This window comes from Capricornis sumatraensis, chromosome 4 (genome assembly GCF_032405125.1).
Source record: "Capricornis sumatraensis isolate serow.1 chromosome 4, serow.2, whole genome shotgun sequence".
In the NCBI taxonomy this organism is placed as follows: Eukaryota; Metazoa; Chordata; class Mammalia; order Artiodactyla; family Bovidae; genus Capricornis; species Capricornis sumatraensis.
Genome location: NC_091072.1, coordinates 89,976,370 through 90,004,056, shown reverse-complemented (window position 1 = coordinate 90,004,056; position 27,687 = coordinate 89,976,370). Strand labels below are relative to the sequence as shown.

At 41.4% G+C, this 27,687-nt stretch overlaps 1 protein-coding gene across 1 annotated transcript; it reads right to left on the bottom strand.

Annotated features, from left to right (window-relative positions):
- Positions 1 to 6,437: 6,437 nt before the first annotated feature.
- Positions 6,438 to 23,771, bottom strand: IL26 (interleukin 26). The gene is made up of 5 exons (XM_068969685.1): positions 23,601 to 23,771; positions 23,458 to 23,514; positions 23,150 to 23,284; positions 6,610 to 6,675; positions 6,438 to 6,524 (listed from the first exon to the last, which is right to left on the bottom strand). Exons 1-5 carry the CDS (start codon positions 23,769 to 23,771, stop codon positions 6,438 to 6,440), a joined length of 516 nt encoding a protein of 171 aa, XP_068825786.1.
- Between the last annotated feature and the right edge of the window lie 3,916 nt (positions 23,772 to 27,687).

Genomic DNA, 27,687 nt, shown 5'->3' with positions numbered 1-27,687 from the left:
GAATAAGCTTTCACTATTGAAAGCACACCAAACCATGCTGTTTGAGAACAGGTGGGAAATTTGAAGCTGCATATTAGAGAAGAGCTTAGTGGGGAGGGGATGACGAAGCTGAGATGGAAATGAAAGGACGTGGTGAATGCCTGCAAATAGTTAATGTATGGCTGCATCACCCAACATCCATTCTCCCACCCCTCATGGCATGGGACCCTCAATTTTTAGCTGGATGCTTTCTACCCAAAATAAAGGCTGTATTTCCCACCTTCCTTGCAGCTAGGTATGACTCTGTAAGTTCCAGTCCTGCCTGGTCCGTGCACGCAAAAGGTATGCTTCCAACTTGAAACTTTGAGCTTCTTCTCCCTCAACATACCTCTTAACTAACACACTTGTCCTGTGGAAGATGGGTCACAACTACTCTAAACCCCAAATTTTGAAACTGGGAAAAATAGATAAGTAGATAAAATTCAAGAGGATAGATTTTAGATCAATGTAAATGACTGTCTAATGCTAATAGGTGAGATTATTTAGAGAAAGAGAGGGATGTTCCAGGAGGCAGTCTTTCTTAATTGTAAGCAAATGCTACAGTGTTATAAAGAAGGTTCTAGTATAACATGCAAAGTTGAACAGCATGCCCTTATTGTTCCTTTCAAATTATGAGACTTTGTGCGCCTCTGAGGGCTTCCCAGGTGGCTCAAGTGCTAAAGAATCCACCTGCCAATGCAGGAGACACAGGAGATGCGGGTTCGATCCCTGGGCAGGGAAGATCCCCTGGAGGAGGAAATGGCAACCTGTTCCAGTATTCTTGCCTGGAAAATCACATGGAGAGAGGAACCTGGTGGCCTACAGTCCATGGGGTTGCAAAGAGTCAGATACAACTTAGCAACTAAGTACACACACTCACACACACACACACAGACATGCTCCTAGGAAGTCCAGATTTCAACACATTTCTGTCTTGGTGAAAAGGAGATGCTAGAATCTCAGTACCATTTATTTTTCTGAATCCTTATTTACACTGCATGCCTGCTTGCAGTGCAATGCACCACTTCAGGGGTGTCTGACTCTTTGTGACCCCATGGACTGTAGCCCACCCAGCTCCTCTGTCCATGGGATTCTTCAGGCAAGAATACTGGAGAGGGTTGCCATTTCCTCCTCCAGGGCGTGTTTACCTTATCAGTAGAAAATGTAAAATCCTAGAATCATCCTAGGCTATTTCCTCAGCACTGATTTCCCCGTAAACCAGTTGGTCACTGAGTTATATCAATTTTACCTCCTAAATACCTCCAAAATCCTTTTCCCTTCTCCAGCCTCACTGGCATTGTTGTTGTTGTTGTTGTTTTGTTTTTTGCATTGTTCCATTCCAAAAATACTTCCTGAATGTCTGCTCTAGGACAATGCCATACTCAGCACTGAGGACACGATGTTGAATAAGACTCAGTCTTCAAGATAGATATGTGAGCAAATAGAAAATTTCAATATGATGTGGTAAAAGCTATGCTTTGCAAGAGACCTATAACCCAGCCTGAGAGTCAGGGCTTGGAGGAGAGAACATAGAAGGCTTCCTGGAAGAGGCAACACCTGAGGTGAGTCTTAAAGGCTTAATTATCGAAAACTTCATCCGTTAGTGCCGTGTGTCCTGACCTCCACTCCACTGCACCTTCTCCACGGCTCCATTATTGCTTGTATTTCACCATATGATTGTTTATCTATCTCCATTCCTAAGTCCCAAATTGCTAAAAAGCAATTATGAGTTTCATTGATAATTATGACCCCACTCATGACCATGAGGCCAGCAGACACTAAGCATTTGATGAATATTTACAGAATTGATTGGTTTTCATTTTAGTGAGCAACTCTCAGCCCTAACGAAGGATACGATTCTCCTGACTTCTTAGGATGGGTAGTAACTCATAGCACAGTTCTGCAAGTACTTTTTAGAGTTTCTGCAGCTCCTTCTACTCAGCCTGACAGAGCTTTCACTTTTTGTTCCTGGCACTGTGTGCACATCTGACCTCTCCAGAACCTCCCTAACAGGGACTCCCATAGCTTCCCTCCCTGGGAAGCCGTGTGGACCACGGCTACCTGGACAGAGACTGTTCTCCCTGAGGGTCGACAGGGGCAGGACCAGGGCTGTACCACCTTCTAGCATCCCTCGTGGCGAGCCACAGTCATCAACCCAGTGGAATGACTGACTGGGTGAGTGTGCTTTCGTACCTCCGTCTCTGGAAACAATGACAGGAGCTCTGAAACCAGCTTGAAACCTGAACATCGTGGCTTGATTTTTTCTAAACTGGTCTCTGTGGGTAGGTTAAAATGATCACATTCGAATTTCCAACTATTTTTCTAAGTTGGACCAGAATGAGGCAGTGGAAATTCATTAAAATGCAGTGTTTCCCAGTGTCTGAGACATGCTCCGCCTGGGGTTAGGAAGATGATTCTACAAGGTACACAAGGGAGCATGTTTTAGTTGAGACTATCTTTGTTTAAGTTTAATGACCTGTGTTAAAAGTCATATATTTATTTACAGCCACCTCTGAGTTGGGGCGAGTAAAAGAGTATGTTGATTTCAGTTCCTTGTTGATGTAAATAATGACACACATGCACTTAGAGGACATGGGTAGAGAAGCATTGTTCTATCACAAGCTTCAAATTTCACACCAACCAGTGATGATCCTGGCAGCAGATATGCCAGAGGTGAAAGAAACCTTGGAAGCTATCTGCTCCAATTTACTACTTTATTCACTTATTCACTCAACAAATATATATCCAGCACTTACCGTTTAAAAGGATCTGGGTAGAACTGCAGTGAATCAGAGAGGGACAGTCTAGTGGGAGAAACAGATACTAAATCTCAAAGGAATTATAAAGACAGGTTCTGTGAAGAAGTAAAAAGTGTATGAAACCATTAATGGCAGGATGATATCTGAATGAAACCTTAAAGGATTAGGAGAAATGAAGCAGGCAGGGCAGGGCTTGAGGGTGGTATTGGGGACAGGTGGGGGAAGAGAACAGAGTGTGTGAGGTCCTTTGAGGGCATGTATATGGCGTAAAGGAAGACCTCAGTCCCTCACTGGGCGGATATCTGTACTGATCACCCATGGTAGCTAATTTCAGTCAGGATTCTTCCAGAAACACAGGCCCAGGAAGTGAATTGACCTGACATTACACCTCCTGAGAGAAGCAGGGCGCAGGCCTCGGTCCACTCTCTCAAGAGTTCACGCATTCACCTTGTGCTGATGTCGTGCCCTGCATTTAGACCCCCTTCTGGGTGCTGGAGACCCTCCAGGGAACAGAACAGATAAAGGTCCTGCCCCCACAGAGCCTATATCCTGACATGGTGGAGAGTCAGTAAGTAAAGAAGTCAAGCCGAGCACATCAGTGAGAGAGAAGTGGTTTAGAGAAAAGTGAGGAAGGACGTGGCTGATGCTTTTGATGGATGGCCCTCTGAGGATGCATGCAGAGACTTGAAGGCAGTTGGCAAAAATCAGGTCTCACTGAGGGCTTGATTTTACCACTCCAGGCTATGTGGTAGAACTCAGGCTCTTTCTGCTCTCCCCGTGCTAAGAGCAGAGTCAGACCCTTAGCTCTGATTATATGCTGCCAGACAAAACATTTTAATAGGAAATGTAGCCTCCTAGGTGTGATCCAGGAGGGATCTGCCAGAAGGAATCTTCCCCTAGGAATGCTAAATTGCTTGGGGATTCTAGAGCATCCGGTGGGCATTTGGGGTATGCAGCTACTTCCCAGTATGCAACCATCACTGGTTCTGGTAAAGTCTAGAGTGGGACCTGTAATCAGAGGGAAACTCTTACCCTGAGCCCACAGTGACGCACCGGATATAGTTTCCTCCCTGTGCGCCAGGACACCAGCTCCTCTCTTAACTGCCTTTTCAAAATACTAGTCTTTACTCAAACACACTAAAAACCATGCTTTTCCCTTTGGTATTCGAAAAAAAGTTTGTGATTAGACACCAGCACAAAGATATTGCTTTCTTGTTCAGTGATGATGTTTAAAATCCTACAGTGCTTCTGAGTTTAGCAGCTTTTTAACTGTTCTAGGCAAGCAAAAGAATTTAAGAAACAAAAACATCTAATTCATCAACAGGGAAGGGACATACGTCTACTTGTGGCTGATTCACGTAGTTGTACAGCAGAAACTGATACGACATTGTAAAGCAATTATCCTCCAATTAAAAATAATTTAAAAACAACTTTGAATTCAATTACTCCAAAGTATTAGAACAGAGGTGAAATTTTATCCCGAAGGACCTAAAGTTGTCTGATTGGTACATGTGAATATTTCACATCCCCTCTAATACCTGGAGTTCCAAAGTAATGAAACAGCCTAAGAATGGTAACCAAGATGGGAGACTCTCAGCTCTGTGGAAAGTGAAAGTGAAAGTGAAGTCGCTCAGTCTTGTCCGACTCTTTGTGACCCCCTGGACTGTAGCCCATCAGGATCCTCTGTCCATGGGATTCTCCAGGCAAGTATACTGGAGTGGGTTGCTATTTCCTTCTCCAGGGGATCTTCCCGACCCAGGGATCGAACCCAGGTCTCCCGCATTGCAGGCAGACACTTTAACCTCTGAGCCACCAGGGAAGCTGGGTTCTGTGGAAGCACAGCACAAATTCAGCTGTGAGGGTGCCTGTTCCTGGAAAACACTGAGGGCCCTGAAAGTGAGGCAATGAGAGGCCATGGATGGTTCACCACTTCTTCTTGGGTCCAAGGGAAAGCTGGGGGGCAGATTCCTGACCCCCAAGATGCCAGCTATTCCAAATATTTCTCAACAAGGAAGGCTGCCCATTACTGATGGCCTCAAAGCCTGCCCTGGGAAGCCCTAAGTCAACAGCATGAAATGAAAGCAGAGTCCTCCAGGCTCCCTACCCCCAAACCCCTCCACTCACCACACCTTTCCCTGCCTGTGGACCTGTCTGATAATGAGGTCCCCAGTGGGATTCAATTGAATTCAATTACTCCAAAGTATGAGAACAGAGGTGAAATTTTATCCCGAAGGACCTAAAGTTGTCTGATTGGTACATGTGAATATTTCACATCCCCTCTAATACCTGGAGTTCCAAAGTAATAAAACAGCTTAAGAATGGTAACCAAGATGGGAGACTTGTGCACCCAAGGGGCACAGGGTGTTGATGGGGAAGGCAGGAAGGAGAAGGGACAAGAAACAAAGGGATAATTTTGGAATATGAAAGAGAAGGTAGTCCCCAGTGCATAGATATATGACTGCTGCTGCTGCTGCTGCTGCTAAGTCGCTTCAGTCGTGTCTGACTCTGTGCGACCCCGTAGATGGCAGCCCACCAGGCTCCCCCGTCACTGGGATTCTCCAGGCAAGAACACTGAGTGGGTTGCCATTGCCTTCTTGTGACTGAAAAGACTGGATGGTGGGAAAACAAGAGAAGAGATGCCAAGGATGAAAACCACAAAGGCCTTCAGGACACCCTGTCTATTCCTATCACAAAACACCAAGTCCCGGAGTCGTCCGTGTGCAGCAGAGGCAGAATGGATGCTTTGTGGAAATGGATTTGCCATCGCACAAACTGCTCTCTGAAACTGCCCGTGATTACTATGCTGAAGCAGGGCCTGTTTGGTGTAAAACAATACTCGGGCTGTATGACTCATTCAGCTGAAGGGCTGGCTGTATGGGTAAGGTTTTTAGATAGTGTGGCAAGTTTCCTGTGGTAGAATCTGAACTGCATTCAGACTTCTATTTGGCCTCTAATAACATTCTTAACTGCATGGCACCTGGAAGGAACATAATCAAGCTTTAGCATCATTTCCACGTAGTTCCTTGTAGTCTATGTAGCTTGAGTTATCTGTCAAAAGTGTGTCTAGTAAACCATTCCAAGCAGTTAGTTTACATGTGCAACCATTTGATCTGATCTGATACTTACCCATTGTACTGAATGAAATTCTAGCATACTGTCTTAGAAAGGACATCCAGGACAAAGAAACACAACTTATTTCATTAAAATCAAAATCTCCTAGGGGCTAAGATCACACTGGGCATAATTAATTATCATCAAGCCCTACGCTATGCTATGCTTACTCCTTAAGTAGACAATAATTATATACATGGCATCTATGTAAGTCTCACTATATTGTATCCCAGAAATCTGTCATTTTCTTTGAGCAAATACTACATGATTTAATTATGGTTATACACTTTTAGATTAAACTCATACAATGCACTTGGGAATGACAAAACATGTTCAAGATGAAAGCATTCTTTGAAAATACAGAAAATGTGCCTATTAATGACAACTTATCTCCAAAATGTTATTGCATTAAATTCCTCTAGTCATCTAACTTGCTGTTAGTACTATGTACAAAATATTTAAAAGGAAATACACTGCTGTAAATTGATTTCTGGCTGTGCTCATTATATTTCAAAATAATAATCAAATCAATCCACTTGGCTCCTTGAATTACTTAATACTTTCCAAGAATTGTTTAATCCAGGAAAGAAGAATATCCAGTTCACTGATGGCTTTGTAGATTCCTTTCTTTCCAATCTGCAGATAAAGTAGAAATATTAGAAGCAGAAATATTTCATATCTTAGAAAAAAGTATTCAAAGACAAGAATTTGGTATACTAACCTCATAAAATGTTCTTTTCATCCTGGTAATGGATTTCATCTCTCTAGCTGATGAAACACAGGAAATCTAAGAAATTAGCAGTAAATACAGAAATATTGCTGAAGAAGGACTAGTATTCACTCTTCCATCCACTCAACCAGCAATTTCTGAGCATGTTGTGGGCATGAAATACACTGGCAAATAGATAATACCTGGCCTCTGTCCTAACAGAGTTTACAGTTTCATGAGAGAGAATAATGACAAATTTTGAAAAAACAAATGAAAAATTACAATTTACAAACTGAAACTAAAGCTGTGTTTGTCATGCACGACTCTATGATAGGGATCTACAGAAATGACCCTCTTTCAACTGGATGGTCAGAGAGGGTTCTTTTGAGGAATGACACTTAAATTAAGGTCTGAAAAGGGGGTGTGTGGCAGGTATATGAGGAAGTGAAGAAAGAAAAGAGGGATTTGGAAAGGATACCCAGGTGGAATAATTAAGGGAACCTGAGCGAAAGGTGTGCAAATGTCCTGAGGCAAGAAAGACTACGCCTTCCAGAAACTTAAAGAAACCATGGCTGGAGCAAGAGAGATGCTAGAAAACACAAGAGATGTGGGAGTGATGAGGAAAAACTTTTACTTTTTGAAAAATTGCCCTGGCTATTTTAAATATTGATGTTGATTCCCAGGAGAAAGCACCAGGAAATGAATATTAGTTTCTAAATTAGGAAGAAGAGTAAGCTAGTGTCTTGAGAAGACAGCTTGTAGCCTGACTTGGGGTGGAGAGATTGGGACATGCTGGTCTCCTTTGAGGAGGTGAGTTTTCAAATATGAGCACGAGAATCACTTAGGAGTCATGGAGGGAGAAATTCTCCATCCTCCTTTCCTCATCTTCTTTCTCCCACAGATTCCCATAGGGAACACCTTGCATAGGAAGGTAGAAATTCTTCCTGTGAAGGAGGCTTTTGTGATGAGGCATGGAAGAGCGGCACACAGAATGTGAAGGTTCCGTCTGCAGGACTCACAAGCACAAGGGCTGAACCTCCCTGTGATAAGAGCAATCAATTCAGATCAGATCCTGTGAGGCCAAAACAATGTGGAACCGATCCAGGACAGTGGGAACCAGAATCAGAGCATACAGTCAGAAAGAATTCATTCCTTTATTAAACAAGCATTCATGAAGTGCCTACTAAGTGTCAGATCATGTGCCAGGCACTAAAGACATAATAATGAGCAAAACAGCTAGCAAATAGATAGTGGTAGACGGGAAAATCAACAAAATACAAGATCAATAATAGAAGATAAAAATCCAGCAGTTCTTTATCCCAATTTCCCTCCATGTGAAGATTGTCAGATAAAAAGAATAGTAGTCAATGTGTATTTTGTTAGCATTCTGTGTCAGGCACGAATATGAAGGCTTTGGTTATATTAACTCATTCAGTCCTCAAAACAACCTTATGAGGTAGGTACTATTATCACCCTCATTTTACAGGTTAGAAAACCCAAGCATTGAAGTTAATACTCTGTCAATGTTCACACAGTATTAATAAGTGGAAGAGCTGATATCCAAACCCAGGTATTTTGACTCCAGAGTATGTATTTAAAAGCCACTATATTACCCTATTTATACACTATTATACTATTTTTTTATATTAAAAATCCTGTATAACTTGGAAAAGATATTCCAGCCAAGCCATTCTCCTGTTGAAAATTTTAAATATCCAGTTCCAAAGAAAGATTAGTTCAAAGATCTCTACTCTGTATTATCCCAGGGGAAATACTGGGAATGCCTCTAAAAGCCTAAGCTAATTGACAGAGAAAGACACACAGAGACAGAGACTTCAACCTGAAAATGCACAGTGTGATAATAAACAAAGGACAAAAACCTCTGTGTGTGTGTGTGTTTGCTCCCTTTGTTCATTTGTTTTCCAGATTGGAACTGCAAAAGTAAATTCTAGAAATACTGAGTCTAGTTCCAGCCAGGAGAGTAGTTCTGGAAATAATTATTATAGAGAAGACTGCCTATCACTTTTTAAATGGAGAATTTGGGTAGATGCTAAATCTGTCCAGTCAGAAATTATCTAGTATAAATGTAGTTGGCCCAAACATTGCAACTGGAAGAGAGGACTTCATGAGGATAATCAATACTTGCCGATTCCAATATATCCAAAGTTCTTAGATGCAAAGAGCAGTCACAAGGAACTGAATAAGCAAGTCATAGGGCACAACACCAAATATGGCTGTGTCAGGATTTAAAATTTTAACACTAGAATCCACCTGCCAATGCAGGAAACAGGGGTTTGATCTCTCATCCAGGAAGATCAGCAACTAAGCCCATGAGCCATAATTACTGAGCCCTGCGCTCTAGAGCCCAGGAACTGCAACCACCGGAGCACGCGCACCCTGCAGCCCTTGCTCTGCAACAACAGAAGCCACTGCAATGAAAACCCTGTGCTCTGCAGCTAGAGAGTAGCCCCCACTTGCCACAACTAGAGAAAAGCCCGTGCAGTAACGAAGACTCAGCATAGCCAAAAAGAAATAAATATTAAAAAAAAAAAAAAAAGATTTAACACTGAAAATGTGAAACCAAAGAAGCCAACCAAATTCTGGACATTACAGAAATTAAATGTCATTAAGGCATTCCTTAATGACGAGGCCCTCTCCCCAGACAGCTTGGGTCTACAGGGCCTCCCATAAATAGGGTAGGAATTACAAGAAAGATTTCTGACTTCACTCCATCTAAGGCACACACTACCCTAAGAAGAACAAAGAGAGTAGAAGAGGAGAAAAACAAGGTTTGGCAAAAAAATAAGAACCCATCACTTAATAGCGGCAGTGTTTCCTCTAGAGCTCTGTAGGTTTATGGGATTCTTTCTGGTGCCTTGAGATCGTTTACTATAAATGACCCCTAGTAAATGCAAGAGGTTTTCATTTTCCTCACTGTTATAAACATGTCTATAGACCCAGTAGGATAGCCTGATTTTATTGCTAATTCACATTCTTTGCTTGGAAGGAGGAATTTACAAAACAGTGATTCCCTTTACCTTATATTTCAAGGTATAGTTCCATTTGCAGAAAACAGCATGGAAAACCAAAGGGCAGCAGTTCTGTTCTAAGAATGGCTGCAGGATTTGACAGACTCAGGCAAAGCAGTTATGATCTGGACAAAAGGCAATGTATTAGCAGGGCTGGAATAACCGCGGCCTGGCTCAAAAACAAAAAAATAATGTGTGTGTGATAGTCACAGAATAGCAAACACAAGGCAACAGCCTAATCATTCACCATTAAGTCAATGGATATTTATTGCATACTTACTATACGCTAGGCATGTAATCGTGTCTCTGACCACATAGCATTGATTTTACTTAATTTATAAAAGTGCCCTAAATGCTGAAAACCGCCTTGGGGCACAAGCAATGGCTCATAACTGTCAGAGACAGCGAAAGAAAATCACAATACTACGTGATGAATACTGTGATTTAAAAAAACAGAAACCCGTTCTGGGGACACAGCAGAGGCCATCAAGGAAAAAACAAGAGAGTTGCATCTTGAAGGGTGACTAAAATGGAGTGGAAGAAACAGAAAGAAGGGATGAGTAGGCAGAGGGTGGAGAGAACAGAGATTATTTATTGTTTAATTTGTGATTACTGTTATCATCTGGGGGCCACACCTGGCAGCATGTGGGATCATAGTTCCCTAACCAGAGATCGAACCTGGGCTGCCCGCATTGGGACCATGTAGTCTTAAGCACTGGACAACCAGGGAAGGCCAGCAATGATAATTCAAACACCCTTCTGGTCTCAGGTTCAGTTACCTGTGATGTGGCCCCCGACCTCCAGCCCTCAGCTTCCTCTTGTTTGCCCCCTTCATGGCACCTATCAAAATCTGAGAGTTGCTGAAACTGACTGAGAGCATTCTCAAAAGAGTTCTGTACAGAAAGGGATATTATCTATCAATTTTTGTGGAATTTCCAGCATCTGGCATAGTGTTCAGCAACACTAGATACTCAGTGCTTGTTTAATGACTGAATCAATGAATGAAATGCAAGCATCAGCTTAGAGCTTTGGGGTTCACAAAGCCCACTGGTTTAACATTAATAGTAGTCTGAAGTATATACTGGGCATTAGGGAGCTCTGTTTAAAACAGTTTGATGAAAAAATGAATGTAATCCTTAAATTTGAATGCCTAATATCCAAAACATGTTTGAAAAATCATGAAAATATGTATTGTGTATTATATGCTGCTGCTAAGTCATTTCAGTCCTGTCCGACTCTGTGCGACCCCATAGACAGCAGCCCACTAGGGTTACCCCCGTCCCTGGGATTCTCCAGGCAAGAACACTGGAGGGGGTTGCCATTTCCTTCTCCAATGCATGAAAGTGAAAAGTCAAAGTGAAGTCGCTCAGTTGTGTCTGACTCTTAGCGACCCCATGGACTGCAGCCCACCAGGCTCCTCCGTTCATGGGATTTTCCAGGCAAGAGTACTGGAGTGGGGTGCCATTGCCTTCTCCGAAAGCAAAAATGAATAATCCCTCTCCACTGATAATTCTGAGGAAATGAAGTAGCTTGGCCAGGGAGTGGACAGCTGTACATGTCATAGTCTCTCACCCTGTATTGTCACAAATAATGACCTCAAATTCTTCTTACAAAAAGACTTTTACTATACTATAGTCTTTTATGAGCATGTACTGTAGTCTTTTATGAGGCTTCCCAGGTGGCACTAGTGTTAAAGAACCCGCCTGCCAACACAGGAGAACGTAAGAGATGCGGGTTCAATCCCTGGGTTGGGAAGATCCCCTGGAGGAGGGCATGACAACCCGCTCCAGTCTTCTTGCCTGGAGAATCTCATGGACAGAGGAGCCTGGCGGGCTACAGTCCGTAGGGTCGCACAGAGTCAGACACGACTTAATTGACTTAGCACAGCACAGCACAACTAAGGAATAACTTTGACAGAAAAGAAATTCTATAATATAATTAGAAAATATATTTACCAAAGTTAAAACTGATGACTTATAAATGATCTCTTTATCTTTCACTTAAAGTAACAGCACTAACATTGGGCACTAAGTAAAACACTAACATTAGGCACTAAAAAGATATTTGACTGTTTAAGAGAATCTCTCCTTTGGAAATTGTTGAGAAAATGTAATTGGAAGAAAATTAGTGTTCTGAGTATGGTAAACAGTAAGGAAAGATACGAACAGTTTTACAGAACTACTACGTATTAGGCACTTTGACATAGTATCTTATTTAATTCTTCCAAAAACCACGTGATGATATTACTAGTATTGTTAAAGACAAGTTTAGGACTTCACAGCCAATGAAAGAATAAACCAGGATTAGTCTTACTTCCTGCTTCAGTTTTTATCAGTTCAGCCAAATATGATTTTTAAAATATTCAAAATTGCAAACATAAATAATTGGCAATGCTTCACAACTTGATAAGCTAGTTGCAACTGATGATACAAATTAGTTATCAAACATTCTACAAGAATTAGAGACACAAATATTCTATTTGACAAGACTTACCAAACTTAAAAATTAATCACATACAATTAATGTAAAGAAACAGAGCTCTCTAATTACCAATTACTATTTAGACTCTCAAAATATTAAAGTAGATGATGAATCTTGAAAACCAATGTACTCTTTTTCCAGTTTCAATTTGGGGTACTAGCAATTAGGCGAATTATCCTATGAATTCCACTAAGCAACTATTAAATTCCCTTTCAAGTCTGAGAGTTTTTCAATAAGAATCTTTAAAACATCTTTTTACAAAGAGGCACTTTCTAAATATCATTTAGACAAATACCATGGAATCACAAAGAGTCAGACACAACCGAGAGACTTCAACTTTCACTTTCACTTTTCAGGGCTAACAAAGATTAAAAATAAAAATATGTATGTTATCCATTGCTTTTTTTCTTTAAACAATTATGCCACCTGAATTATCCAAATCAAACATTAAAATGTATAATATTTTACTAGGTGCTGCAGTACCTAGAATGTTCTCAGAAAAAATAAGATGACACTCAAATATAGTGGTGCTGGGATTCCAGACATTGGAGTCTATCGTGAAAATTGTTGTAGTGCCATGTCTTAAGAATGGCTCAAGAAGATGCCAGTTTCAGTGGATTTATAGAGAAACCCTAAACTTTAAAGACCATCCCCATGGAAAAGATATGCAAAAAAGCAAAATAGTTGTCTGAGGAGGCCTTACAAATAGCTGTAAAAAAAGAGAAGTGAAAAGCAAAGCAGAAAAGGAAAGGTATAAGCATCTGAATGCAGAGTTCCAAAGAATAGCAAGAAGAGATAAGAGAGTCTTCCTTAGCGATCAATGCAAAGAAATAGAGGAAAACAAGAGAATGGGAAAGACTAGAGATCTCTTCAAGAAAATTGGAGATACCAAGGGAACATTTCATGCAAAGATGGGCACAATAAAGGACAGAAATGGTACGGACCTAACAGAAGCAGAAGATATTAAGAAGAGGTGGCAAGAATACACAGAAGAACTGTACAAAGAAGATCTTCATGACCAAGATAATCAGGATGGTGTGATCACCCACCTAGAGCCAGACATCCTGGAATGTGAAGACAAGTGGGCCTTAGAAAGCATCACTACAAACAAAGCTCATGGAGGTGATGGAATTCCAGTGGAGCTATTTCAAATCCTGAAAGATGATGCTGTGAAAGTGCTGCCCTCAATATGCCAGCAAATTTGGAAAACTCAACAGCGGCCACAGGACTGGAAAAGGTCAGTTTTCATTCCAATCCCAAAGAAAGGCAATGACAAAGAATGCTCAAACTACCGCACAATTGCACTCATCTCACACACTAGTAAAGTAATGCTCAAAATTCTTTAAGCCAGGTGTCAGCAATATGTGAACTGTGAACTTCCAGATGTTCAAGCTGGTTTTAGAAGAGGCAGAGGAACCAGAGATCAAATTCCCAACATCCGCTGGATCATCGAAAAAGCAAGAGAGTTCCAGAAAAATATCTCTTTCTGCTTTTTTGACTATGCCAAAGCCTTTGGATCACAAAAAACTGTGGAAAATTCGGAAAGAGATGGGAATACCAGACCACCTGACCTGCCTTTTGAGAAATCTGTATGCAGGTCAGGAAGCAACAGTTAGAACTGAACAGGGAACAACAGACTGGTTCCAAATAGGAAAAGGAGTACGTCAAGGCTGTATATTGTCACCCTGCTTATCTAACTTCTGTGCAGAGTCCATCATGAGAAACGCTGGACTGGAAGAAACACAAGCTGGAGTCAAGACTGCTGGGAGAAATATCAATAACCTCAGATATGCAGATGACATCACCCTTATGGCAGTAAGTGAAGAGGAACTAAAAAGCCTCTTGATGAAAGTGAAAGAGGAGAGTGAAAAAGTTGGCTTAAAGCTCAACATTCAGAAAACGAAGATCATGGCATCTGGTCCCATCACTTCATGGGAAATAGATGGGGAAACAGTGGAAACAGTTTCAGACTTTATTTTTGGGGGGCCTCCAAAATCACCATAGATGATGACTGCAGCCATGAAATTAAACGACGCTTACTCCTTGGAAGAAAAGTTATGACCAACCTAGATAGCATATTCAAAAGCAGAGACATTACTTTTCCAAAAAGGTCCATCTAGTCAAGGCTATGGTGTTTTCAGTGGTCATGTATAAATGTGAGAGTTGGACTGTGAAGAAAGCTGAAAGCCAAAGAATTGATGCTTTTGAATTGTGATGTTGGAGAAGACTCTTGAGAGTCCCTTGGACTGCAAGGAGATCCAACCAGTCCATTCTGAAGGAGATCAACCCTGGGATTTCTTTGGAAAGAATGATGTTAAAGCTGAAACTCCAGTACTTTGGCCACCTCATGCAGAGTTGAGTCACTGGAAAAGACTCTGATGCTGGGAGGGATTGAGGGCAGGAGGAGAAGGGGACGACCCAGGATGAGATGGCTGGATGGCATCACTGACTCGATGGACGTGAGTTTGAGTGAATTCCGGGAGTTGGTCATGGACAGGGAGGCCTGGCGTGCTGTGATTCATGGGGTCACAAAGAGTTGGACACGACTGAGCGACTGAACTGAACTGAACTGAAACTTTAAAGAACCAGAAATAAGAATTAAAAGATTTTAAAATTAAAAAAGTAAAAAACTAAAAAAAAAAAGAAAAAGAAAAAAAAAAAAAAGAACCAGAAATACTTCTCAAAAATGAAAAAAGAATTTATGTCCATTAGTTAATAATGAAGCTAAGAGAAAATAACAACTCATTGATCACCTTGAAAGAATATTAGAAAAATCAATCCTTATATTGAAAACTGATAAATAAAGAAAAAGAATTACATGTTTCTTTTTAACAGTACAGATGGAATTATTGGAACAAATAAAATGACAAGTTTTAATTAAAAATATAATGTCATCATTTGGTAACTTTTAAAAATATCTCATATACTTGCATAAACAGTTGACCATAAATAAAATTGCACACTATCTAGAAAATCACAATATTTAAAACAGGTAAGAAACAGAATTACATGTTTATTCTGACTTTCTTATATGATAAGGTCCTCAGGACAGCCAAACAATTAGTTAGGGGGAGATTCTCTTTACATAATTATCCCTCAATTCAGTTCAGTTCAGTTCAGTTCAGTCGCTCAGTCGTGTCCAACTCTTTGCGACCCCATGAATCACAGCACGCCAGGCCTCCCTGTCCATCACCATCTCCCAAAGTTCTCTTAGACTGACGACCATCGAGTCCATGTTGCCATCCAGCCATCTCATCCTGGGTCGTCCCCTTCTCCTCCTGCCCTCAATCCCTCCCAGCATCAGAGTCTTTTCCAATGAGTCAACTCTTCGCATGAGGTGTCCAAAGTACTGGAGTTTCAGCTTTAGCATCATTCCTTCCAAAGAACACCCAGGATTGATCTCCTTTAGAATGGACTGGTTGGATCTCCTTGCAGTCCAAGGGACTCTCAAGAGTCTTCTCCAACATCACAGTTCAAACGCATCTATTCTTCGGCGCTCAGCCTTCTTCACAGTCCAACTCTCACATCCATGCATGACCACTGGAAAAACCATAGTCTTGACTAGACAGACCTTAGTCGGCAAAGTAATGTCTCTTCTTTTGAATATACTATCTAGGTTGGTCATAACTTTTCTTCCAAGGAGTAAGTGTCTTTTAATTTCATGGCTGCAATCACCATCTGCAGTGATTTTGGAGCCCAAAAAAATGAAGTCTGACACTGTTTCTACTGTTTCCCCATCTATTTCCCTTGAAGTGATGGGACCAGATGCCATGATCTTCATTTTCTGAATGTTGAGCTTTAAGCCAACTTTTTCACTCTCCTCTTTCACTTTCATCAAGAGGCTTTTTTAGCTCCTCTTTACTTTCTGCCATAAGGGTGGTGTCATCTGCATATATGAGGTTATTGATATTTCTCTCGGCAATCTTGATTCCAGCTTGTGTTTCTTCCAGTCCAGCATTTCTCATGATGTACTCTGCATAGAAGTTAAATAAGCAGGGTGACAATACACAGCCTTGATGTACTCCTTTTCCTATTTGGAACCAGTCTGTTGTTCCCTGTTCAGTTCTAACTGTTGCTTCCTGACCTGCATACAGATTTCTCAAAAGAAATAGAATTTTTAAAAGCATTATTTTGCAATGCTTTATGAATTAATAGATCTAAACAGTAATTATCAGAGACTGATAACAGAAATGGAGGTCATATAGTACATTCTAGAAGCTAAAGGATGGAGAAGGAAATGGCAACCTACTCCAGTACTCCTGCCTGGAGAAGCCCAGGGCCGGGGGAGCCTGGTGGGCCTCCGTCTATGGGGTCGCACAGAGTCGGACACGACTGCAGTGATTTAGCAGCAGCAGCAGCAGAAGCAAAGGGAAAGGTGGATCATGTGAGGTAGGAAAAGGGAAAATATGAAAAAGAACAAATTCAGACTTCTAGTAACAAAGGCCATAATGTCTAAGACGAAAAATATACTGAATGGGACTAACGTAGGTTTGATATTACAGACTAAAAGATTTGTAAATTTTGTAAACTTGAAGATATAGCAATAGGAACTATCCACAATAAAACACAGAAGAACATTGCCATTGACCATAAAAACGAGAACAAGGATGCTGAACAGTTTTAACTCCATACACTACTGGTAGAAATGTAAGCTGATTCAGCCACTCTAGGAAACAGCTTGGCTATTTATTGCATAGTTAAACACACACCTAACCTATGATCCAGCCTAGGTGTTTACCACTGCTACCTCTCAAGTGTTTACTCAACAGAAGTGTGAATCTCTCTCCAAACAAAGACCTGCATGGCATTTCTCCAGGCAAGATTACTGGAATGAATTGCCATTTCCTTCTCCAGGGGATCTTTCCCACCCAGGGATTGAACCTCGGGTCTCCTACACTGCAGGCGGATTCTTTACTGACTGAGCCACTGGCGAAGTATATAAATATTAATAGCAGCTTTATTTGTGATAATGAAAAACTGGAAAAAATAAATAGCCATCAATAGATGAATAGATAAAGTGTGGTATATCATTACAGTGGAATGCTAATTGGCAATGAAAAAGGGAGAAGTAATCGATACACTCAATAAATGAATGAATCTCAAAATAATTATACTGGGTAGAAGTCAGACTTTAAAGAATATGACACATATATAGATTTTTCATCTTATAATTGTCTCAAGTCCTAATAAACCTATTGTTAGTTGAAAATATCTTAAGTCAAAAATGCATTTAAGGGACTCCCCTGGATGTGAGAGTTGGACTGTGAAGAAGGCTGAGCGCTGAAGAATTGATGCGTTTGAACTGTGATGTTGGAGAAGACTCTTGAGAGTCACTTGGACTGCAAGGAGACCCCACCAGTCCATTCTGAAGGAGATCAGCCCTGGGATTTCTTTGGAAGGAATGATGCTAAAGCTGAAACTCCAGTACTTTGGCCACCTCATGCGAAGCGTTGACTCACTGGAAAAGACTCTGATGCTGGGAGGGATTGGGGGCAGGAGGAGAGGGGATGACAGAGGATGAGATGGCTGGATGGCATCACTGACTCGATGGACATGAGTCTGAGTGAACTCCGGGAGTTGGTGATGGACAGGGAGGCCTGGTGTGCTGCGATTCATGGGGTCACAAAGAGTCGGACACGACTGAGCAACTGAACTGAATTGAACTGGCAGTCCAGTGGTTAAGACTTCTTCTTTCAACGTAGGGAGTACGGATTAAATCTCTGGTCAGGGAGCTAATATCACACATGCCTCAAGGTCAAAAAACTGAGACATAAAACAGAAACAAGGTTGTAGCAAATTCAATAAAGACTTAAAAATACACATAGTATACCTAACTTTCCAAGCATCATAGCTTAGTCTAGCCTAGCTTAAACGTGTTCAGAACACTTACATTGGCCTACAATGGAGAAAAATCACTGAACACAAGCCTATTTCATGATGAAATGTTGAAAATCTCATAGACTTTATTGAATACAGTAATGTAAGTGAAAAACAGCATCGTTGTCTGGGTACAGAGCAGTGGTGAGGGAGTTGGTTGTTCACCCTCATGATCTCATGGCTGACCAGGAGCTGGGGCTGCCTCTGCTGTCCAATATCAAGACAGAGTACCATGCCAGGAATCACTAGCCCAGGAAAACTGGAGACACATACCTTTTGTGCCTCTATAAAGTCAAAAATCACACCATTGTAAGTTAGGGATCATCCGTAAAACCATTTACATTAAATCCTAGGAAATGCAAATAAATCTACAGTGACAGAAAGCTGATCAGTGGTCCTCTGGAACCCATGTTGGGGAGGGAGAAGGAAGGAGATCACCAAGCTAAACAAAGAAACTTTGAGGGGTGATGGATGCGTTCATCATCTACATTGTGGTGGTGATTTCACAAATATACGCATATGTCAAAACTACCAAATAACACACTCTAAATCCGTTCAGTTAACTGCATGCTAATTATATATCAATAAATCTGTTAACAAATACATCATAAATATAAACATACAACATAAATATAAACATCATAAATATAAACAAAGTTTTCACTCGTATGATTGTATTTATGCATGGGATTTGTCAAACTTTTAACAGACCTAAAGCAATTTATTAACCTTTCTCTAAGCTTTTTCCTTCTGATCTCATAGTGAATGACACCACCAACCAGCCAGCTTTCCAAGTAGAAACCTTGGGCTCATCTCAGTCTACTGCTGCCGCTGCTAAGTCGCTTCAGTTGTTTCCGACTCTGTGCAACCACATAGACAGCAGCCCACCAGGCTCTTCTGTCCCTGGGATTCTCCAGGCAAGAACACTGGAGGAGGTTGCCATTTCCTTCTCCAAAGCAGGAAAGTGAAAAGTGAAAGTGAAGTTGCTCAGTCGTGTCTGACTCTGTGCGACCCCATGGAGTGTAGCCCACCAGGCTCCATGGGATTTTCCAGGCAAGAGTACTGGAGTGGGGTGCCGTTGTCTTCTCCGCATCCCAGTCTGGGCTTCCCTAATGGCTCAGATGATAAAGAGTCTGCCTGCAATGCAGGAGACCTGGGTCTGATCCCTGCAGAAGGGAATGGCTACCCACTCCAATATTTTGCCTGGAGAATTCCGTGGACAGAGATGCTTGGCGGACTACAGTCCATGGGGTCAAAGAGCCAGACACTTCCACTTTCATCCCAGTCTGCTCTCTTCCTCAGACTCTCCTTGTCCTTCCTTATGGCACTAGTGTGCACACTTTAGTCCAAGCACATTATTGCAGAGCTCTTTTCATTGTTTCTTTTGCCTGGAGTCTCACCCCTGCAGACATACAGATGGCCAACAGGCGCGTGCAAAGATGCTCAGTATCACTAACCATTAGTGACATGCAAATCAAAACTATAATGAGGTATCACCTCACACTGGTCAGATGGCCATCATCGAAAAGTCTATGAATAATAAATGCTGGAGAGGATGTGGGGGAAAAGGAATCCTTCTACAATGTTGGTGAGAAGGTAAATTGCTGCAGCCTTTTTGGTTTTCCATTTTAAATATAGCAGTGTGTACATGTCGACCCCAAACTCCCTAACTATCCCTCCCTTCCCTCGACTCTTTCCCCCTCTGTGAGTCTGTTTCTGTTTTGTAAAATAAGCTCGTTTGTATAATTTCTTTTTAGATTCCTATAAGGGATATTATACAGATATTTCCAGAGATTCATTCTTCAGTCAGAATCACCACACCTAGGAATGTCTGCATCCAATAAAAAAAAAGAATGACTGCAGTGGATAATAGATGCTATTTCTGGTTTTCTTTTTCTAACTCCAGATTCTATAGACCAAGACATGGATTTAGTCTCAGAATCAATTCCTCGAAAGTCTGCCCAAGATTCAGTAAGAGAGTGAGGAGAGCTTTAAAGCAACCGGCAGAGCCACATGGAAGAGGGAGAAGAGTTTCTGCAACTTGCAAAGCTTTGATTCATTGGCATATTGGAGAATTAATGATAGCCTGAGGTCCCTGGGAGGAAGGGGGGACAGTTACACATCAGGCGGAGGGCGCAGCTGCTCGGCCTAGGAAAGCGGCCCCCACGCCTATCTCCCCAAATTAAAGCAAATGTTCAAAAAAGAAGAAAGGGAAATATCACATGTAAATAAATGTCACCTACTTCGCATTTTATAACTTCTCGCTCCTAACCTCTGCCCCATCCACTGATTCAGAATTCCCCATAGAGGGGCAAATGCCCAGTTAATTTATATTACACATACTTGCTTCTGTAGCCAAGAAGAAAAAATGGTGATTGCCAGAGAAACTAAATGCAAGCCTGTTACTAAAATCAAGCCTGATATTGATAAAATTAAACTGATAAAATTAAACTCAGATATTGCTTTAGGGAACTAAAGCAATATCCGAGGCGACTTTCTAAAGCTCAGCTTAATCCTTCGACTTTCTTTTTCACAGCTTCACGGAGGCGGTTTGTTTACTCCAGCACATAAACTCCTTAGCTTGTGAGCCAAATTAACCAAAGCTAATAAGGGCTGTATTGGGAGGGGAGATTAGAAGGAAAGACCAGAATTAGGTGGCCCTCAGGATGGTTGGCTAGGCGATGTGCTCATATTTGGCCACAAGGGGGAGCCAGCCGCCTAGGAAAGCATCCACAATCAGCCTGAGAGGTTGTATCACCCTACTTTGTACCACCCTACTCCCATCCTGCAGTAGCCAAAGTCTCTCAAGAAGAGCTCTTGACAAATTGAGGTCCCTTTAGGAAATGACTTCTTCCACAACAAGTCAAGGAAAAGCAGAGTTCCTAGATAGCTCTATGGTTTCTAAGTTTTTCGTCTGAAATATTTCTCAGTTTAGGTTATATTATGTGGTCTTTAGCTATATGAGCTGAAGAAATAAAATCAATGATCAAAGTAAACATGGCTTTTGGGAGTTCCAGGTGTCCAGATATACTGTACTGTATCAGACAAGGATTTCTAGTACCTCAGCATCATTAACAAACTTCATTTACAATAATATTATATTAAATTGGATGGCTCTGTACCTCATTATTTTAATGGAATATGAGAGTTTTGGGGAAACTATGCAGCTTATTTAACTTATATGAAGAGTACATTATACGAAATGCCAGGTTGGATGAAGTACAAGCTGAAATCAAGATTGCTAGGAGAAATATCAATAACCTCAGATATGCAGATGACACCACCCTTATGGCAGAAAGTGAAGAACCTCTGATTTAAGGAGCCTCTTGATGAAAGTGAAAGAGGAGAGTGAAAAAGTTGGCTTAAAACTCATCATTCAGAAAACTAAGATCATGGCATCTGGTCCCATCATTTCATGCCAAATAGATGGGGAAACAATGGAAACAGTAGCTGACTTTATTTGGGGGGGGCTTCAAAATCACTGCAGATGGTGACTACAGCCATGAAGTTAAAAGATGCCTGCTCCTTGGAAGAAAAGCCATTACCAAACTAGACAGCATATTATAAAGCAGAAACATTACTTTGCCAACAAAGGTCTGTCTAGTCAAAGCTATGGTTTTTCCAGTAGTCAAGTATGGATATGAGAGTTGGACTATAAAGAAAGCTGAGCGCCAAAGAATTGATGCTTTTGAACTGTGGTGTTGGAGAAGACTCTTGAGAGTCCCTTGGACTGCAAGGAGATCCAACCAGTCCATCCTAAAGGAATCAGTCCTGAATATTCATTGAAAGGATTGATGCTGAAGCTGAAACTCCAATATTTCAGCCACCTGACGCAAAGAACTGACTCACTGGAAAAGACCCTGATGCTGGGAAAGATTGAAGGCGGGAGGAGAAGGAGATGACAGAGGATGAGATGGTTGGATGGCCTCAGCAACATGATGGACATGGGTTTGAGTAGGCTCCAAGAGTTGGTGATGAACAGGGAAGCCTGGCGTGCTGCAGTCCATGGGGTCACAGTTGGACACAACTGAGCGACTGAACTGAACTGAATGCAACCCAAGTCCCAAAGAAGGATATAACTTAAACACAAACTAACAAAAGGGAACATAAATCTGATGTATTTTTTACCCTACTGACCAGCTCACCCTTATAAAAATTCTCTGCACTGTAGGCTGGAATTTGGATTACTGTGTACTTTCATGGACCACCAGAAAAAAGATGTCCTGATATTTTAAAACTGAAAATCTGCTACCAACAGCCCAGAGTTAAAGTTTCATGACCCTGATGCCCAAGGATAGAAAGCTCATTACCTTCTGGCGACCCAAGGACTGTAATAACCTTCTCTACCCCCTACTTTGTACCACCTACCAGTACAACCACAGGAGACTGGAGACGGCATACGTAGAACAAAATCCACGCCACAGAAAAGACTCAACACTTCTCACAGAGGCAAGCCGACCAATATTGCACAGATCCTGGCTTGGTTGCTTTGCTTTGTTTTGTTTTCTATACTGATCTTTAATATCATGGGTGTTAGAAATATGGTCACTTCTACCTACTTAATTAGTACCCCATTGCTCAGGGTGATGGTGGCCATACCACAGCAGCAAATAATTTAGGTGCCAAAGAAGAACACACTTCTTTTATCATTTTCTTTCAATTGAGACTTTGCCTTGTAAAGGATACAATTCTATACTTACGCAAATAAATAAGAAAAAGTCAATCTAAAAGCACTTATCAATATGGGAAAGAAAGAAAAGAGAGAGAAAGGAAAAAAGAAAAGAAAGGAAAGAAGAGAAACAATGACATTCTAGAAAAATGTTTGGCACATCATTGGTGCTTCAGAAATATTAAATGAATGAATTAGTTGGGATTTGCACAAAGAAAGACTGATCTGAAAAACTAAATATTGACCTGAGGCGCATCTCATGTTCATTTAGCTCTCTTCAACTTATTTTGCATGTCATTCCTTAAGAATTACTACGTAGTGGCATGACAAGTTACACAGGATTATTTGATATCATTTCCCTGGTGATGGATTCTCCATTTGGACTACAAGCCAACAATTAGAAAACCCCTTTACTCACCCTTTGGGGTGAAGACAAAATATGCTATCTTCTAGCTGAATGTCTAGGATCAAAATCATATTTGCTGTGCATACTTACACAGCGGTTCAATTTCTGCCTAAGGCTATGAAAGTCTTCCACAAAGTGCATTTCCTTGCAAACTTGTAATTGGAGTTGACCAAAAACATCTTCCATGAAGAAGGACAGAAGTTGTTCCTGGAATCTGCAGTTTTTCTATAAATAAGATGGGAAAAAATTGTATAAGGTAAACCATGAGCAGCTTTTGTAAAATGAACCAAAATATCCCCCTGATTATTACTTCATGACCATCTGGAAAAATTAAAAATGCAAGGAGAAAAGCATGCGACAAGTAGAAATGTGAGAGAGAAAAGCACCCCCTGGCTTACCATAAATAGCTTTTTTGTTTTCTTTTTTAATAACCGTATATTTTTTATGCGATCTTCCTACAATAAAACAAAGAGAAATAAGATTTATCCAGCATTTCAAATGTCCCTTAGGTCTTCTTTTCTAAGCAGAGCCTAATACTTACTGGAATCGTTGCTCTGAGGCTTGCTGCCTTGACATAGAGAGTATCAACGGCTTGGGACAGGGTTCCCACTGGGTAACAACTTTCAGCAAAGGATGATTGCTTGTGCTTAGCAATGGCAAGAGACAGAGTGACAAACAGCAACCCAGATCTCAAAATGCAACTCACCCACATTTCCCTCCACCCCACTCAGCTCGTGTCACTACAGTAACCAGACAGTTACTTGTGCTGGCTAGACGGGAGGGTAACCTACTTACTTTAGCCCTCAAGATCGCCTCTCCAATGAGATGCTGTGAAAGATAACTTACAGTTTAGAAAGAGGAAGATCACTTTAGTTCTAATTTTTTAGAGCTTGCTTCATAATCAAAAAACATTGACCACACCATACTGTGACGTTAAGTAAAATCTCAAATTTACTGGCAAGGTTGGGGCCCTGTTTCCAAAAAGAATTCAGAACCTCAGATGTGTCTCACAACAGATTTCATTATTTTAAAAGCCAAGCAATGCCAGTAAAAGAATCCTGATCTCCTGGAGGCTGTGTGACTGTTTTTAAATATGAAAAAAAAAATCTGCTTTTGTAACCAGTATCCCAGAAAAAGTGTAGAATGAGCAGCCCTGGGAAGCCTGCTCATGGCCTCATATGGGTTTGACATTTGTCCTTTGCCAGATCCTTCACCTGCCCGCCCGTACCCCACCAGAAGCCACCATTCTGCAGCCCACCATCAAGACTCAAGAGAAAAATTTTCCAACTGTTTTCAAGAATTTTTCCACCTCATACATTGTAACTCCCTCAACATATTCAAGACTTTTTTGAACCAGGACCTGGAATTAAGACCTACTTAATTAACCTACCTAATTAACCTATTAATTTAATAGGTTCTCTATCATCTGTCCATGGGATTCCCTGGTGGCTCAGATGGTAAAGAGTCTGCCTGCAGTGCCAGAGATCCGGGTTCTATCCCTGGGTCGGGAAGATCCCCTGGAGAAGAAAATGGCAACCCACTCCAGTATCCTTGCCTGGAAAATTCCATGGAAGAAGGAATCTGGCAGGCTTCAGAGTCAGACACGACTGAGTGACTGCACTTTCTTTCTTTCTTTCTTTATCGTCTGTCCAAGCTAACCACCCAGACTTTTCCTTTAACTCTAAATTTCCAATAGAGTGAGAATTCCTTACCTTTCCCTCTCTGAATTCTCAGGACCTACTATGATGCCTCAGGTAAAGAAGCAACATGTTCAGTATTAGCTGAATAGTACTTCCCTTTCCACATTATGAGATGCTGCTATAACTGCTTTAGTTTTTCGTTTATTCCATTAACAAATTTTTACCAAGCATCTATCCGTACAAAGAACAGTGCTTGGAACCATGGGCCCACATGCTAAAGTAGACGCTCCATGGACTTCTGTCCTCTACTCTGTCCCAGTTCTTCCCATGGCGATAAGTATGGTTCCTTTTGCATAGCATCCCCAGGATAAGACGTGGACACAGCTCAGAATCATATGCTGAGAAGCAGCGCTAGGTCACCAAAGCCCAGACGAATGGCGCCAACCTCAATCTGGGCAAGTTAACACTAAGACTCTGGTTGTGAGTAAGAGATTCGTCAAAACTAGGAAGAATCAGTAAACAGGCATCAGAACGCAAAAGTGAATCCAGGGCGTCAAAGGAGGAAAGAGAAAGTATAAAGTAAAAATTCCAAACACACTCCCAAACACAGAGAGTATTTTCCACTGTTTCAAAAAGTAGGTGGATCAGGACTTCCTTTGTGGTGTAGTTGCTAAGACTCTGGGCTTCCCAAGCAGGGAGCATGGGTTCGATCCCTGGTGAACTAAGATTCCCACATGCTGTGTGGCATGGTCACAATAAAGTATAAATTAAAAAACAAGTATGATTCTAACTTATGAACAAGGTCAATTTTTTAAAAAGTGACTTAAAAGAAATAAAACAAGAGTCGATTTTTTAAAAAAATAAGTGGATCACTTTGGAGAGTCCAAATGTCATTTCCACAGAAGCACCTCTGCTAATTAAGGACACTCCCTGTGAAATGAGATACGAACTCTTCCCAAAGACCTACCAGAAGACTGTCGATCAGGAGTGCAAAGTGGATTGACTGAAGTTTTATAAGAGTTCAGGAAAAGGAGGAACGGGTTTTTTTCTTTTTTAACTAATTAATTATTTTAATTGGAGGCTAATTACTTTACAATATTGTAGTGGTTTTTGCCATACATTGACATGAATCAGCCATGGGTGAACATGTGTCCCCCATCTTGAACCCCCTCCCAACACCCTCCCCATCCCATCCCTCAGGGTCGTCCCACTGCACCAGCTTTGAGTTTTTAACTGGAAGTAGCTTAAAGGATGTTGGAACTGGATGTGGAATATCTTAAGGGTTTCTTGGTTTGGTCTTGATTTTTCAAGCAGAGTGATGCCTACTGTTCAAAGTTCTTTTAGACAAAAGAGTGCGAACATTAGGAATCAAAACCCCAAATGCTTTCAGCAGGCGTGGGATTAAACACTGAGTGGGTAGACATAAGACATCAGGGACTTATACATGGCCACCAAACGTAAAGTCTACCCAGTCGTATAGCCTGTAGCAATAGAAACAGCGTACAGAATACTGCCAGGAGCCATACACTGCCTTGAGCAGCTAAAATCTGGGGGCCCCGATATGTACCAACAGAACATACATGCAACTCCAATTGCTGATATTGACAGTCAGCGGGGTTGCTGTTTTTTTGACCTCTGATAGTTGCACTTCCGTAAGTATTTTGTCTCTCAAATCCTCATGATCCAAGAAAGATCATATATGTCCCAAGAGTGCTTCTGCTTTAGCTTTCAGCCAATTTAAGAAAACCAGTGTTTTCATGACTGAAAACTGTGTCACCCCAATGATCACAGTCATCCTACACCTTACTCAGCAGACCTGCCTCGTTAGAGTGCATTAAAGACTCAAATCTGACCTCACAGGACGTCTAGTGAACAGGGTACTCAAAGCACAGATCCTGAAGACAGTTCCCAAGGTGTGTTCCAAAAGTCCTAAACTGTAGAAGAACCATTAGAAGAAGTACACAGTGTCCTTCGGGTGCCAATTTAAAAGAGAAGTTTCTGCTCATTTGGATTTATTTTTATTATATCACTCCCACAATTTCCTTCTACAGACTTGTATAAAAATTGCTGTTAATTACAAGAAGATTTGGTTTTGAAACTCAGATCCACTTCTCATTAGTTATTATGGCACTGGGAAAGTTACTAATCCTCTCTAAGCTTCAGTTTGTGTCATCGTTAAAACAGGACAATAATTACACCTACTGCAAAGGGTTATCATGAGCAAGAAGTACAACCGTATGAATAGAATGGTTAGCACAATGCCAGCGATAGCAGCTCTCTGAAAGTGGTAGCTACTGCAGTATTATTTTTCAAGTAATAAATATGTCCTAGTCCGTTCAGGTGTTCTAACGAAACACCACCCTGGGTAGGTTTCAAAGAACAGAAATTTATTCCTCACAGCTCTTCAGGCTGGAAGTCCAGGATCCACAGGCCAGCATGGTCACTTTCTAGGAAGGGTTCTGTCCTGGGTTGCAGTCCGCTAACCTTTCACAGTGTCCTCACGTGCTGGAAGGAGTGAGGAGCTCTCTGGAACCTCTTCTTTAAAGGCAGGAATCCCATTCACCATGGCTCTGCCTTCATGACCAGATTACCTCTCCAAAACACCATCGCCTTGATGTCTAGGTTTCAACAGACAAACTGGAGGTAGGGGCAGGGGGTAAAAACCCAAATATGCAGACCATGGCAAAATGCACGTGCAACGCTCTGAATAACGTTCAAGTTCATTACAAGCCTTGAGAAGCCCTGAGAAACGGGTGAAGAAAGTGAGAAAAGCGAAGGATGAACACCGATCTGACAGCATTTCAGAATGTGTGCGCTTGAAGCGTTCCATTTATCCCACCCACACCCAGAGGGCAGACTAGGACCAATGAAGTGAGTATTTTAAGGCTGCCACTCCTACATAATATACAAGAGACCATTCAAACACTTCATCTGCCCCAATGCACAGTGAATGCCCCAGTTCCTAAAGGCTGACATGACAGCCATTTC

Excerpts from the sequence above, each read along its gene's own strand:
- IL26 (XM_068969685.1), bottom strand. The coding sequence starts at position 23,771 with ATGTGGGTGAGTTGCATTTTGAGATCTGGGTTGCTGTTTGTCACTCTG. Across the intron at positions 6,676-23,149 it reads GGCAGAAATTGAACCGCTGT|ATTTCCTGTGTTTCATCAGC; the intron begins GTAAGTATGCAC and ends CTAATTTCTTAG. Across the intron at positions 6,525-6,609 it reads TGAAAAGAACATTTTATGAG|ATTGGAAAGAAAGGAATCTA; the intron begins GTTAGTATACCA and ends CTTTATCTGCAG.